This window comes from Lonchura striata, chromosome Z (genome assembly GCF_046129695.1).
Source record: "Lonchura striata isolate bLonStr1 chromosome Z, bLonStr1.mat, whole genome shotgun sequence".
NCBI lineage: Eukaryota > Metazoa > Chordata > Aves > Passeriformes > Estrildidae > Lonchura > Lonchura striata.
The window spans coordinates 4706026-4719039 of record NC_134642.1 but is presented as its reverse complement, the minus strand read 5'-3'; the positions used below and the strand labels follow the sequence as shown (position 1 = coordinate 4719039).

Sequence of the window (13014 nt, the reverse complement as noted above, 5' to 3'; positions counted from 1 at the left end):
TGCCCACTCGGGGCTTCCTGAGCCTGGGAAACACTTTGTGCGCCTCTTAACTCTTTGTAGATGCTTACTCTCCAAAAGCCTGGTTCTGCAAGGTCAGCTCCATACTCATCTGCCAGATACAGACTTAGGAACCATCCATTCTTGTATATGGAATTAGTGTATCGCATACATACACATTTGAAATACCTGATACCTATATGCTTCTCCATAGGTACTTATATTTATACAGAAACACTTGAAAGTGAAGTATCTGCTGTTTCTGACGCAGACATGGCAAGCACGGGTGGCTGCAAGGGGCTGATTACCTGAGGGAGGGGAGGGAGGAAGAATTCCAAGGAGGCAGAGAGGATACCTGCGCCTCAACTGAAATGCATGACTGATAAAAACTGTAGAAATGTTATGCACACAGCTCCTGTCCTTACTCTGAGTGGGTAATGCCAGCAAGCCTTCCTGAGGTGATCAGAAGGGCACCCAGCAGGCAACCTGAATCCAGCCCTCTGCAGCAATGTCCATGACCCTTGCCACACTGGCTCTACTCCCTTTCCACTAAGCTACTCTTGCCATAGCCCCTTTGGAGCAACACACTCCTCTTATTGCACATATTGCACCAGAGAGCTCAGATTTCTCTCTGAATTACCAGTCTCCTCCTAAGATGAAAACTAGCAACAGGCACTACAGCGCTGGGACATACAGATTTACTCATACTCCAGTATTTGTTTAGTGATTAATCCCAGCTCTTGTCCCATTTGTTGCTTCCTCACAGAAGTTTTAGCTGTTGGAGTAATATTTTTAAGTAGAAGCTTTCAGGCTGGGTTTTAATATTATCTTTGAAGCTGAATATTATCTTGAAGTCTTTGCAGTTACTTGACCTGGAACATGAAGGACCTGCACTCACTTCTAGTCATGAGGGATGCAGCAAGAATCTCCAAGTATTATTTTGCAAAGATTCATGTGAAAGCAGAACCCTGCTTTTGCAGGCCTTATTAAGAGTACCTAGAGTCTGTGAGGACTGAGGTTAGCATGGCACAATGAGTGTGTAGTTCAGTAAATTAAATTGAGTGGTTGGAAATGGATCAGAGACCTGGTATGTTTTATGGAAGGACTTTCTGTGATCCCAATGCATTTCGATCTAATCTGTAATTTTAAACTTAGTTATATTCCTGGCTTTCACATTTCCTCAGCTGGCAGACTCCTAAAGTGCTCTCATGAGGACAAAACTTAATTGTAAAATGCTTCAGCTTCCTTCAACAGGCTTGACTTTTCTCAGTTACTGTCCCTCAAACCTTTTGAAGCAGCCCACAGATACAATAACCCACGCTTTGAGACTGAAAATACAGAAGTGAGTCCTGAGGGCACTCCAGAGGGATAGCTGTATGTCTGCGGTCTGTCCCATGCCAAACACAAGCTCTTCTTGGACCAGCTCAATCCAGTGGCTGGCATCAGAGAGACTCACTTTTGTTTCTTGTCCTGTTATGCCACTCTGAGGAAATAAGCTCTTATTGCAGGATCTGGTTTGTCTTGTAATCCATATTAAATAGCTGGTAAAGATGATACCAGCATAACCAATGGCAGGGCCAAATCATCACATAGGAATTCTGGATGAAAATGACCAAAAAACCACAACTGTTGCTCAAATAGCAGAGCTAATAAGCCAGATTTCTTAAAGATCTGCATTTTGTGGTGTCCCCTGTTCATGGAAAGCTGTTGGTATCTAGCAAACTTGCAATGCAACTTGTCTTTCCATGGGTCAGGAACAACAGCCTTTCTTTCTGCTTCATCTCTTACAAACAGGATTTACTGCATTTGAGGTTTCTCTCATGCAGATGTACACATTTCCTCTGATCTGTTTTTAATACACTTTGGGGTTTTTTATGCCTGTCTTTGTTCTTCCTCTCTTTTTTATTATTCTGCACTTTAGAACATTTTTCTTTCTCTTAGGTCATGCTGGGTATACTTTCTGTCTCTAGATATGCCCATTCTCTTTCTGTTGTATTCATAATCCTGTTATTCAAAGTAGATTTTCAGTAGATTTCCCTGGTTTTTATCCTCCATTACATTAGTATAGTCTATATTACTGCAACACCCAGAAGCAGCAACCACACTATGCACTCCAAAGAGTCATTGTACAAACATTCTGGCAGGAAAAAATAAAGTCCTCAGAATAAAATAGGGCAGAAGAAAAGGCAGGGAGACAAGGAAAGCACAGAGTTCAAGTGAGTTCCCAAAGGAGAAAAAGCTGCTCATTGAGACAAGAACCACCTGTGGGCCTGATTCTTCCTTGTCCTGGATCTTGTGTCTCAATTTGCAGCTGTGCATTTATACTCCCTCACTGTCACTGTGACACCATTCTTCCTCCCATAAAATCACTGTAAAACACATGAAACACACAACAGTCCTTTCAACTTGAGCAGCTCAAAATTAAAGACTTTAACCTCTTCCACCACACATGGAATGATTTCCCACTTCCCTAAGAATACAGCAGAGATGCAGATGTATGCACAGCCCTTGCTACTGCACATGCTCTCTCTTTCTTTAATTCTCTCCATGCTAATGCATCTTAAAATGCCCTAGATTACAAATCCCTACACTGTATCAGCTCTTTCTAAAGATTGTCCTTAGCTACTTTGTCCTGCTGACCAACAGCACATCAGGAGATCACAGAATCATTTAGGTTAGAAAAGACATCTGAGATGATCCATCTTGTCAGCTAGAACATGGCTCAGTCTGCCCTGGGTAGTCTATTTCAACGTCTAATCATGTTTTCTGGGAAGGAATTACACCTGATGTCCACCCTGAACCTCTCCTGGTGCAGTTTGAGACTGTGTCCTGTCACTGTTGCCTGGGAGAAGAGGCCAATTCCCACCTGGCTACAGCTTCTTTCCAGGTAGCTGAAGAGTGATAAGGTCACCCCTAAACTTCCTTTTCTCCAGGATAAACACCCCCAGTTCCTGCTGGCTCTGCTGCCTTCTCCAATTTCTCCCACTCAAAACCTTTCAAAACCTTCTCCAGTTTCACCTTTTTACAGTGGCCAAATTCCTCTGTGTGAAAAATGCGTATTATATGGCTCTACCCAAATAGTTACTATATATGCTGTATTTACATTTTAATAGTATGGTAAATGTAGTTTTGTAGTTAAAATGAAGCTTTAGTAGATGAAATAGAAAATATGTATGTGAAGGGGTTGTTTTTAAGGAATGAGATGCTCACTTTGAGGAACACCTAAATCTTCCAGAGAAGAGGAATTTAGGGTTTTCTTATCAGAAGAAACTAATTTCTTCAGGCCTTGCTCAGACTTGAAGATGCCATGGGGATTAAAGGAAATAGTTGACATACAACAGACAGAGTTTCTTGTTTTAAATAGGATGTATGCGTAACTATGAAGGATATATGAATATGCAACAGCATATTGTTTTAAGGGTGATTCCTTTGCTCACAAGGCATGCTTTTCACAGAATCACAGAACCACAGAATAATGAGGTTGGAATAGACCTCTAAGATCATCAAGTCCAACCTATGCCCTAACACCTCAACTAGACTATAGCACCAAGTGCCAAATCCAGTCTTTTTTAAACACATCCAGAGATGGTGATTCCACCACCTCCCTAGGAAGACAAATCTAGTATTTTATTATTCTTTCAGTGAGGTTTTTTTTCCTAATATCCAACCTAAACCTTCCCTGACGTAGCTTGAGACTTAGTGTCCAAGAGCGTCTGGATGTCCGTAATTCTTTGCTTTTTATTGCCTTGTGATTGCCCTAACTCTTAAATTTCATTCCTGCAATTGCACCACTATCTTTACAACCGCTTCATTATTATTAAACGTTTAAAACTTTTAAACACGGAGCGATTGGCGCTTTTCCCACCCCGCCCCGCGCCGTCAGCACGGGCGCTAAGATGGCGGCGGGCGCTGTGAGCGCTCCCTGAGGAGCGCGGCGGGCGGCGGCAGGCCCGCGCTTTCCCGGTCCGCCGCGCCGGGGGCGGCGCTGTCGAGCCGCCCCGCCGCCCCGCCGCCGCCCCTGCGGCGCAGGCGCGTCCCGGAAGCGGCGGAGCAGCGATGGCGGCGGACGGGAGGGCGGCGGCGGCGGTGGAGGAGCTGCCGCCGCAGCCGGAGGGCGACGTGGAGGGCGGCAGCAGCGAGCCGGAGGGCGGCTTCGGGCAGCTGCTGGAGGAGGAGGAGGATGGGGAAGATGCCGGCTATGTGCTGTACAGGTGCGATCCCGCGGAGCCGGGTCGGACCGGACCCTCGCGCGGGGCGGAGCTGGGGCCGGAGGAGTGGGTAGATTCTGGGAGGGGCGGGGACACCTTTCACCGTGCTTAAAGCCTTATCCAACATGGCTTTGAACAGTGCCGTAGCTGCTGGATACACAGTTTCTCTAGGCAGCCAGTGTCTCACCACCTTTACAAATAATTTCTTCCCAATGTCTAACATAAATTTCCCCTCTCTCAGTTTGTACCCATTATTCCTTGTCCCACCATGACATTTTCTGACAGAAAGCCCCTCGCCAGCTTCCCTGTAGGCTCCCTTTTAGATACTGGAAGGCTGCTCCGAGATCTTTACACAGCCTTCTCTAGGCTGGACAGCCCCAGCATTTTTAGTTTGTCTTTGTAAGGGTGGTCCAGTCCTCTTTTCAGCATCGTGGCCCTGCTCTGCTCCAACACTTCCACGTCCTTTTTATGTTGGGGACACCTTTACGTATTATATGCTGGTCTGTGTTACAAACAATAATGCAGCTAAAATAGGGACTGTTCAGAGCCAGGATGTGTTACTGGACACAGGTTCGTGCGTGACAAAGTTTGAGTAGCATTTTGTGGTTTTTAGAAGCATTGAAAACACAAAACACATGTATTTGCAGGGACAGGAAGGAATGGGCTGATATTGAACCTGTTCCTCAAAATGATGGGCCAAATCCTGTTGTTCAGATCATCTACAGTGAAAAATGTAAGTCTTAAATATATTCTGCCCTTAACCATTGATGAAACAAGACTTTGTGTCTTGTATAACATTTTCTAGAGATACTGTGAAGAAATTAATTGTGTTATGGTGCTTGTGTGTGGTGTTTTCACCAAGCATCTCTGAAGCTGAATCTTCGCCTGAGATGTTAATAGCCAATTATTAAAATCGTGTGGCTTAAGAGGTAATACAGGAGACAGTGTGGTTCATGCACAAGGCATTTCCAGCTCACAAGTGGAAGCAAAATATGAAGTTCTTGCAGCTGGTGAAGTAGTGTGAGTAAGGAGCACAGACCTTTTATGATTGTTTTGGCTATTATTCTGATGGTGTCTATGTTTTGGCTATTATTCTGTTTTGGCTATTATTCTGATGGTTTCTAAAATACTTGTGCAGCTTTGTGGTGTGCTAATATCCTGCACAGGTCTCCGTGGAAAATGCTTTCAGATCAGTAGGTATGATTCATTTTGCAGAGGTGTATTCAATTTCAAAGGATTATTACCTTTTCCCCTATTCAGGCCATTGGCTAAGATGCTATTCTCTTTTAGTCCGAGATGTCTATGATTACTTCCGGGCTGTTCTGCAGCGGGATGAGAGAAGTGAAAGAGCTTTCAAGTTAACAGCAGATGCCATTGAGTTAAATGCTGCAAACTACACAGTATGGTATGTAGTAATCTTGGGATTATTTCTGTGGTCATTCAGCTGCCTACCTTTTAAGTCTTTAATATTTTGTTCGCTGAATTAGGGCATGCCTGGTTGAATTTACACAGAGGAGTAGAGTAGCCTTCCAGTGAGCTTCCAAAGAAAGCCTTTTTCATTATTTCCCATGCCTCATTTTAAATGAGTGGTTTTCATTCATTTGGTTCTAAAGATACTGTCAGTCAAGGCCAGGGGTAGCTGCAAAAAGGACTTTTTTGTTTAAAATTAGATTACTTGCCTGATAATGTGTACATGACAAAATGCTGAAGGTGCTCTCAGTTGACTTTGAGAAGAGGTATGAAAACATTACGGCAAATAATTTATGTATTTACTAATAATAATAAACTACTAATACTCCGTGCATTTTAAAATATCTGTCAACTTAGGTAATAAATAAACAGTGAATTTATGATATTCAGAGTAGGGCCTTTTACTCACAAGCTAACAAGTACCTCTTGTACATCTTCATTCCACTAATTTCCATACAATCATAAAGTTTGCATTGTTTCAAACACAGAAGTCTTTCTGTGACAGAAAACCACAATGGGTACAGGTTAACTTGAACATGATTTTTACAATCTTAGATAATGTACTGTTGCAACCAGTCGTATTCTAGTTCTCTGCTGTTCAATAATTGAATGCCCTTTAACAGAACTAGATACGTGGTTAAGGATTTTGCATTAGTTTTAGCTTTCTGCATTTTTTTAGCTCAATATCATTTACACAAACTGTGAACAAAAGTGATTCCATGTTCTTGTCTTTGAATTTTAGGAAACTCCTTTTGCAGTGTTCAAATGCTTGACTTTTTTACAGGCATTTCCGAAGAGTCCTCCTGCAGTCGTTGGGAAAGGATCTGCATGAGGAACTTAAGTACATTACAGCTATCATTGAAGATCAGCCAAAGAACTACCAAGTCTGGTAAAATCATACTTTCTTCTCTGTTCTTAATGTTTTTGTAGATAATATTTGTTTTGTAAATAGTCCATTTGTGGTGGTGGCGTTAAATGGTGTTGCATCATGGCAAAGCTCCTTTCAGATATTTTTTGTAAGCATATGATTTTGACATGCTAAGCAGGTGTTGTTTTCTTATTAATTTCAACTTTTAGACTGCCAAAATAAGCCTGACAGGTTAAAAAAAAAAAAAAAAAGGCTTGTGAAAAGGCAACCAAGAAGACAATAGAAATTAGTATTTTTTTCTTTTATTGTGTTTTGGAGTTTTCCTGCCTTGTTGTTGGGCTTTTTCCAAAATTAAAGGGAATAGGCAAAAGAGCAGCATCATTTTTTATTGCTAGAGAAATTATGTAGCACTAGAAAACTTTACTCTGCTGAACACTTAGACCATGAAACTTAACAACAGTTTCAAGTGAACATTACTTCTCTAAAATGAGATGATTGGCCATTTTGTATTGTGGTTAGAATTTTTTATAATATAAATATGCATCATGCATTTCTCAGAGCCAAGTGAAATGTTCTGGTATGCTTAATTTGAAGCATTTAACTAGTGGGGTTGTTTTTCCTAAGTGGTGCGCTTCCTATAAGCTGCTGTTATATAGAACACACACCACACACTCCTATAAAAAATTTAGACTTTGTACCTCTCATCATTAGGCATCACAGACGGGTGCTGGTTGAGTGGCTGCAGGATCCATCCCAAGAGCTTGAGTTCATAGCTGACATTCTTAACCAAGATGCCAAAAATTACCATGCCTGGCAACACAGACAATGGGTTATTCAGGTATTGTATCCACAGGACTCTTGATTCATTAAATAACTTGCATTTTAAGTGTGTGGCAGAGGTTAGCTGTAAACTTGTCTTTTAGGAAATGAGTTCAAAGAATTGGATTGTTGTCTACTTACTGTTGCGTGTGTGTATTTAATGATGAGCTAATACCCATTTTGTACCACTGGGTAGTGTAGCATGTTGCTAGTTCACCTGTACTTTTTTTTTTTAACTTTCTGTTGATTTCTTCAAAAAAGGTTTTATCTGATATTCAGGCAACTTAAGAACAAGAATGTATTTTAAAAAATAAAAACTTTTGATTGTGATACTCTCTCTTCCTTCCCTTTCTGTAGGAGTTCAAATTATGGGACAATGAACTGGACTATGTGGACCAGCTTTTGAGAGAAGATGTGAGAAACAACTCTGTTTGGAACCAACGGCACTTTGTCATTTTCAACACCACTGGCTATGATGACCCAGCAGTCCTAGACAGAGAAGTCCGGTTAGTAATTATATTCGGGCTCATATTAAACAATCTCCATTAGAGGAAAGCAAAGGAATACTTTCACAATCCCCATGGGCTTTGTTCCTGATTTTTATTCACTTCTGGGACTAACACTCACGGTTAGCAGATCAGGTGTCAGACTGAAGCAAGCTCTGCTTACCCTGGGCAAGCCATTACCATGAATCTGTTTTCCTGACCTGCTGTTTATTGTGCAGACAAAACCTTGGGGTTTGTGATGAACTAGTTATAGTCAGACAAGCTGCAGAAGATCTGTGACACTGCTGTGCTGTTCATTACTATTCTACTCCTAGAAAGTTTGGAAAGAGGCACTGCAGCAAATAAAACTGTACAACCACCTTTGTTTTTTCTCTTAAATATGTTATCACAGAGGTGTTACCATCCTTTCTAATAGGCCCAGCCTTGGGTGGTGGCACATCCATCCTTGGAGCCACCAGGGACTGAGTCTGATGGACATGAAAGAAGCTCCTGGCAGCTTCTCACAGAAGCCACCCCTGTAGCCCCTCCCTACTACCAAGAAACAGGTCATGCAAACACAATACAGTGACATGGATTGTAGGAAGCGGAGTTGCCTTTTGTGAGGGATTTGATGCAGCTGGATAAAGAAAACTTTCAGGAGTACGTGGTTGGCACAAAGAGAACTGCATCTCTGAGTTTCCAGGAAAGAGAGTTTTCTGCTCACTGTTTCTATGTTGCATGTTTGTAACTGAAGGCAAACTGGGCTTCTAGACATATTTTCTACCCATGGTGGTAAGAGAAGCCTCTTCATATGGTTTTCACATCTCAGACTGCTGATTAGGGTTGATGGTTATAAGAAGGTATAAGGTGAAAGAGGAATTAAGGTACTGCAAGTTTTTTATAGTTATTTTTCAGAAGAAAGACTGAATCTCTGAATCCTTTGGTACATTATTCATAGAGGATCCCAGTCCTCACCATCTTCATGGTTGTGTTTGCAACCTTCTAGAACTTTTACTTCTCTTCCAGTTTATAGCTTTCCTATAGATCAGTGAGTTTGAACCATTTCCATGGCTTAGACTTGGATATCTTCAACTTTTTATCTCTAGAATCAAGGCTGGACATCCTCTCTTGATCTTCTTAAGATAATTGGGTACCATCTTAAGAACCAAGCTGGCTAAGATTAGGACTTCCCAGATGTCATTATAGAACTGCTGGTTGGTTTATGAACTTACTCTTTGTTGTAATGACTGCAGAATGTTTAAAAAGAGTTACAGTTGTGGGTAATTTTTTTAGTACCCCTTATATAGCAGATACTCCTGTATCTGCAGCCTCTGAAAATCATCAGGATGCCTGGTTATGCTGGAAAAGCCAGAAGATTAATCTCCTTTGTGCAGATGAAATATGGCTTTATGGCTGTATAGGAGGTGTCTTTTGTTGCTTTGCTTTTTCAACAGTTGCCTCACTGCTGCTTTCACAGAAATGCTGCAGAAGGCTGTGTGAGCTGAAATCTCAAGCTCTGCCTTTATGTGGGTTTGCTTGAGTGCAGCCTGATGGAAAAAGTTCTGCAAATAGGTACAGAACATACCACTTGGAATCATATTAACAGAGCTCAGTTACTCAGACCATTTTCAGCCCCTTACCATTTCTGAGCATCAAGATATAAGTTATTCCTTTAGCATACAAGGAGAGTATATTATGTTGTTTTTTCAGTATTTTTGCTAATAATTTTCAGAACTGATTCATTATTATTGTATAAAGTCCAGAAAATTGAGCACTTAAAACATAGTGTCTGCCTCTTTGATACTCTGGGTGATAATATTGTGGGCCATTTTTGATCTACCCAGGTGAGATGATCTACAAAAAGAGTGAAGTATAGCCTAGAGAGATGCATTTGGAAGCTTCTGAGCACACTCAGGTAATTTCTAACTGCATTGTTATCGGCTGCATTCATGACCTATTACCTTTTTCTTGTAGGTACACTCTTGAGATGATCACAGCAGTGCCACATAACGAGAGTGCTTGGAACTACTTAAAAGGGTGAGGTGTATTTCTCCATGAGGCAAAGAATCTGTGGAAGGTGTCTGATGCCTGCTTCTTAATTGAAAATAACTTAATGCTTTTTGTTCTAGTGTAGTGTGCTTAAGCAGGCATGCAAATACTGTCACAAAGGGTTATTATAGTCTAACCTAATTTCTCTGTAACTTTTCACTAAGCTTCTGGCCCTACAGTTCTTGTGAAAAGACTACAGGTACTTCTAATGCTTTTAAAAACTTGACCTGTAGTGTTACTGTGTTAAAAAGCATAGCTAGGAAATAACTAATATGCTTTTAGTCTAATTCCTGTTCTGTTGAACAAAAACTATACCAGTTTACTACAACATGAGGCTATACAAGTGCTGCATGCTGCTTACTTTCTGACTTACTTGTATTTGCAGCCTGATTTCAAACCTAATCTCCAAGTAAAGGAATCTTAAGAAAAACGCAGTTATTCACACCAGATTTCCCATTGTTATGTGTCAAACCTCTTAACCTCTCTTCTAGGATTTTACAGGATCGTGGTCTTTCTAAGTATCCGAATCTGCTGGAGGAACTGTTGAATTTACAGCCCAGTCACAGTTCACCCTATCTGATTGCCTTTCTTGTGGACATATATGAAGATATGCTAGAAAACCAGTGTGATAACAAGGAAGAAACACTGAACAAGGCATTGGAGGTATGTTTTGAAAGCTTGGTTTTCTTCTCAGGGATGCTGCCTATTCCTGTCTGGTTTTATAGCTTGACAAAATGAGATTGATTTTTGTAAATAGAACAGGTTAGTTCTTGATCATGAGAGTTCTATGAAGAGTTTAACAAAAAATCCAGATAATCACAAGGATCTCATGAACTTAGATATAAATAATAACTAGCCAGTTATGAAATTACTATTAAATTTTCTTAATGTGATAGTGAAGGAAGGTCTCTAATACTACCTGCAGAAGAAAGAAGATGTTTGAACAATTGAGGAGTTTTCAATGTTTATTTTGTAGCATTAACTCACTCTCTTCTCTGTAGGTTAATGAATTTTTCTCAGAATATCCATGTCCAGACAATCTCAATTTAGCTCCCTTGGCCCGTCTTGGCTCTTTCTAAGAAATTTGACAGAATTAGCTGATGGCCAGCAGGGGTATCAGTAAGAAATGTCAGGCTTCACTTCCTACAGAGCATAAATTACTTCTGGCAATGTTGTGTATCTCCCAGAGCTTTATACTTGGCTGTTCCTTGGTGCAGTTTGTAGTGTAGTTTTTACAAGAACACTTCCCATTCACTGTAGGACTGACTGGACCTTGATGTAATTAGATCTGCACTTTTCCCTGGAGTCTGTGTGTTCTGACATTGTTCTTTCTCAGCACTTTTCCATTGTTGTGTTCCAGGACCAGACTGTAAATAAGTGCAGTTTTCCCTTTATACTATTTCACTGATTTTTACTTCTCTATTTAGACATCAAAACTCTTAATTTCTTAACTCCAATTCACTACGGTAATGTCATCTACATAATAAAAGGGAATTTACTAAAACATTTGTAGTGTTCAGACTGTGTAAAATTTACACAGCTTGTCCTGTAAGTAGTATTGACTTCTACTGTGCTGCTTACCTAGATCAAAAATAAAAATTAAAAAAACAAAACAAAACAAAACAACCAAACATGTAGAACTATCTGCAACTCTTAATGTAGCATGAGAGAAGGTTACTGACTTGCATGCAGAACCTTTTGGGGACATTCTGCTGAAGAAAAAACTAGAAATAAAAGATCTCCTGTCAGTCCATCTAGAGTACTGAAGATTCAAGAGCAGGATGATCTTCCAGTGTTTGGAATTAAGTAGTTTACAGCCTGTTAGATGACTGAAAGACATTCAAGAGCAGGATGATCTTCCAGTGTTTGGAATTAAGTAGTTTACAGCCTGTTAGATGACTGAAAGACATTCAAGATTTTCAGGAAGTATACTGTGCTCTACTACAGGGTGCATTAGGCTGGCATGGATGATGAGTGGTAGGCATGGAAATGAGTCAAAGGGAACTCCTACAACTGAAATGGGCCTGGAGAGATTTTTGTGAAGTGTCAGATTGGTTGGCTACCAACTGGAGTTGTCATCAGTTTGGTGTCATTAAACAGTTACGAATCCCATTAATAAAACAAATGTTGCAGAGGAACATATTTTTAATACTGTCTGAAATATATGTTGTATGCATTTTATAATTAAGTATTCTGTAAGCTTTTTGGTTTAATACTGCAGTCTCTCATTTTTCTTTCATAGTTGTGTGAAATTCTGGCTAAAGAAAAAGACACCATCCGAAAAGAGTACTGGAGATATATTGGAAGGTCCCTTAAGAGCAAGCACAGTTCAGGCACTGAACAGAGCAGCACACTGATGGATAAAGAGCAGTAACTGAAGATAGAAGAAAACAGTGTTAAGCTCTCAAGTTGTTCCAAAGCTGTGCTAAGTAGGGTCACCAACAAGTTCGAAGTCCATTTGTAGGTATTGCAATGAAAGAGGAATGCAGACTGCTGTATATCCTGAGTTGCTGCTGCTACTGTTGGTGGCTCTAGCTGCAGTCAAGAAATGTATAAAGGCTTTATTATTGAAATGTACCAAGTAAAGTTTTTAGTTCCTAACTAAAAATGCATAAAGCTATACCTATTACATTGACAGTGCTCAGTTAACGGTTGGCCTTGATCTTAGAGGTATTTTCCAACATAAGTTACTCTACAACTTGTGAAGCACTAAAACCATGTCTCATGTCATGGCTTACCCACTTGTGGTTCCTAACACTGTCTCATGAGTTTGCTGCAGTAGTGACTGCAGGTAACTTAACTATAGGGGATATTGAGTAACCTGGTTAGTGCAAGTAGGCACTGCAGCTGTTGCCTTATGTAGGAGCAGTTGTCTAACACTGTCAGCCTATGCTGTTGTATGCAAACTAACACCAAGTGTAATTTTGTAATAAAAATAGATAACTTAGAGCATTTGTCTGAATGTTTTTAATGTGTTTCTTTTGGTCCTTGTAAGTGCATAGTTTGTTTTTTTCAAATACTAATAGAGGTGAAATATCCCCTTGTGTAAGTATTGGGTTCTATTGCATTGAGATGTCTTTTGCACTGGAGTATTCTTATCCCAGAAACTTCTGGTACA

At 40.5% G+C, this 13014-nt stretch overlaps 1 protein-coding gene across 1 annotated transcript; it reads left to right on the top strand.

Moving 5' to 3' along the window:
- Positions 1 to 4031: 4031 nt before the first annotated feature.
- Positions 4032 to 12540, top strand: FNTA (farnesyltransferase, CAAX box, subunit alpha). The gene is made up of 9 exons (XM_021534805.3): positions 4032 to 4208; positions 4853 to 4938; positions 5496 to 5610; positions 6460 to 6564; positions 7255 to 7381; positions 7720 to 7868; positions 9822 to 9884; positions 10388 to 10559; positions 12139 to 12540. The coding sequence occupies exons 1-9, from the start codon at positions 4054 to 4056 to the stop codon at positions 12268 to 12270; spliced, it is 1104 nt and encodes a 367-aa protein (XP_021390480.1). The 5' UTR covers positions 4032 to 4053; the 3' UTR covers positions 12271 to 12540.
- Positions 12541 to 13014: the final 474 nt, after the last annotated feature.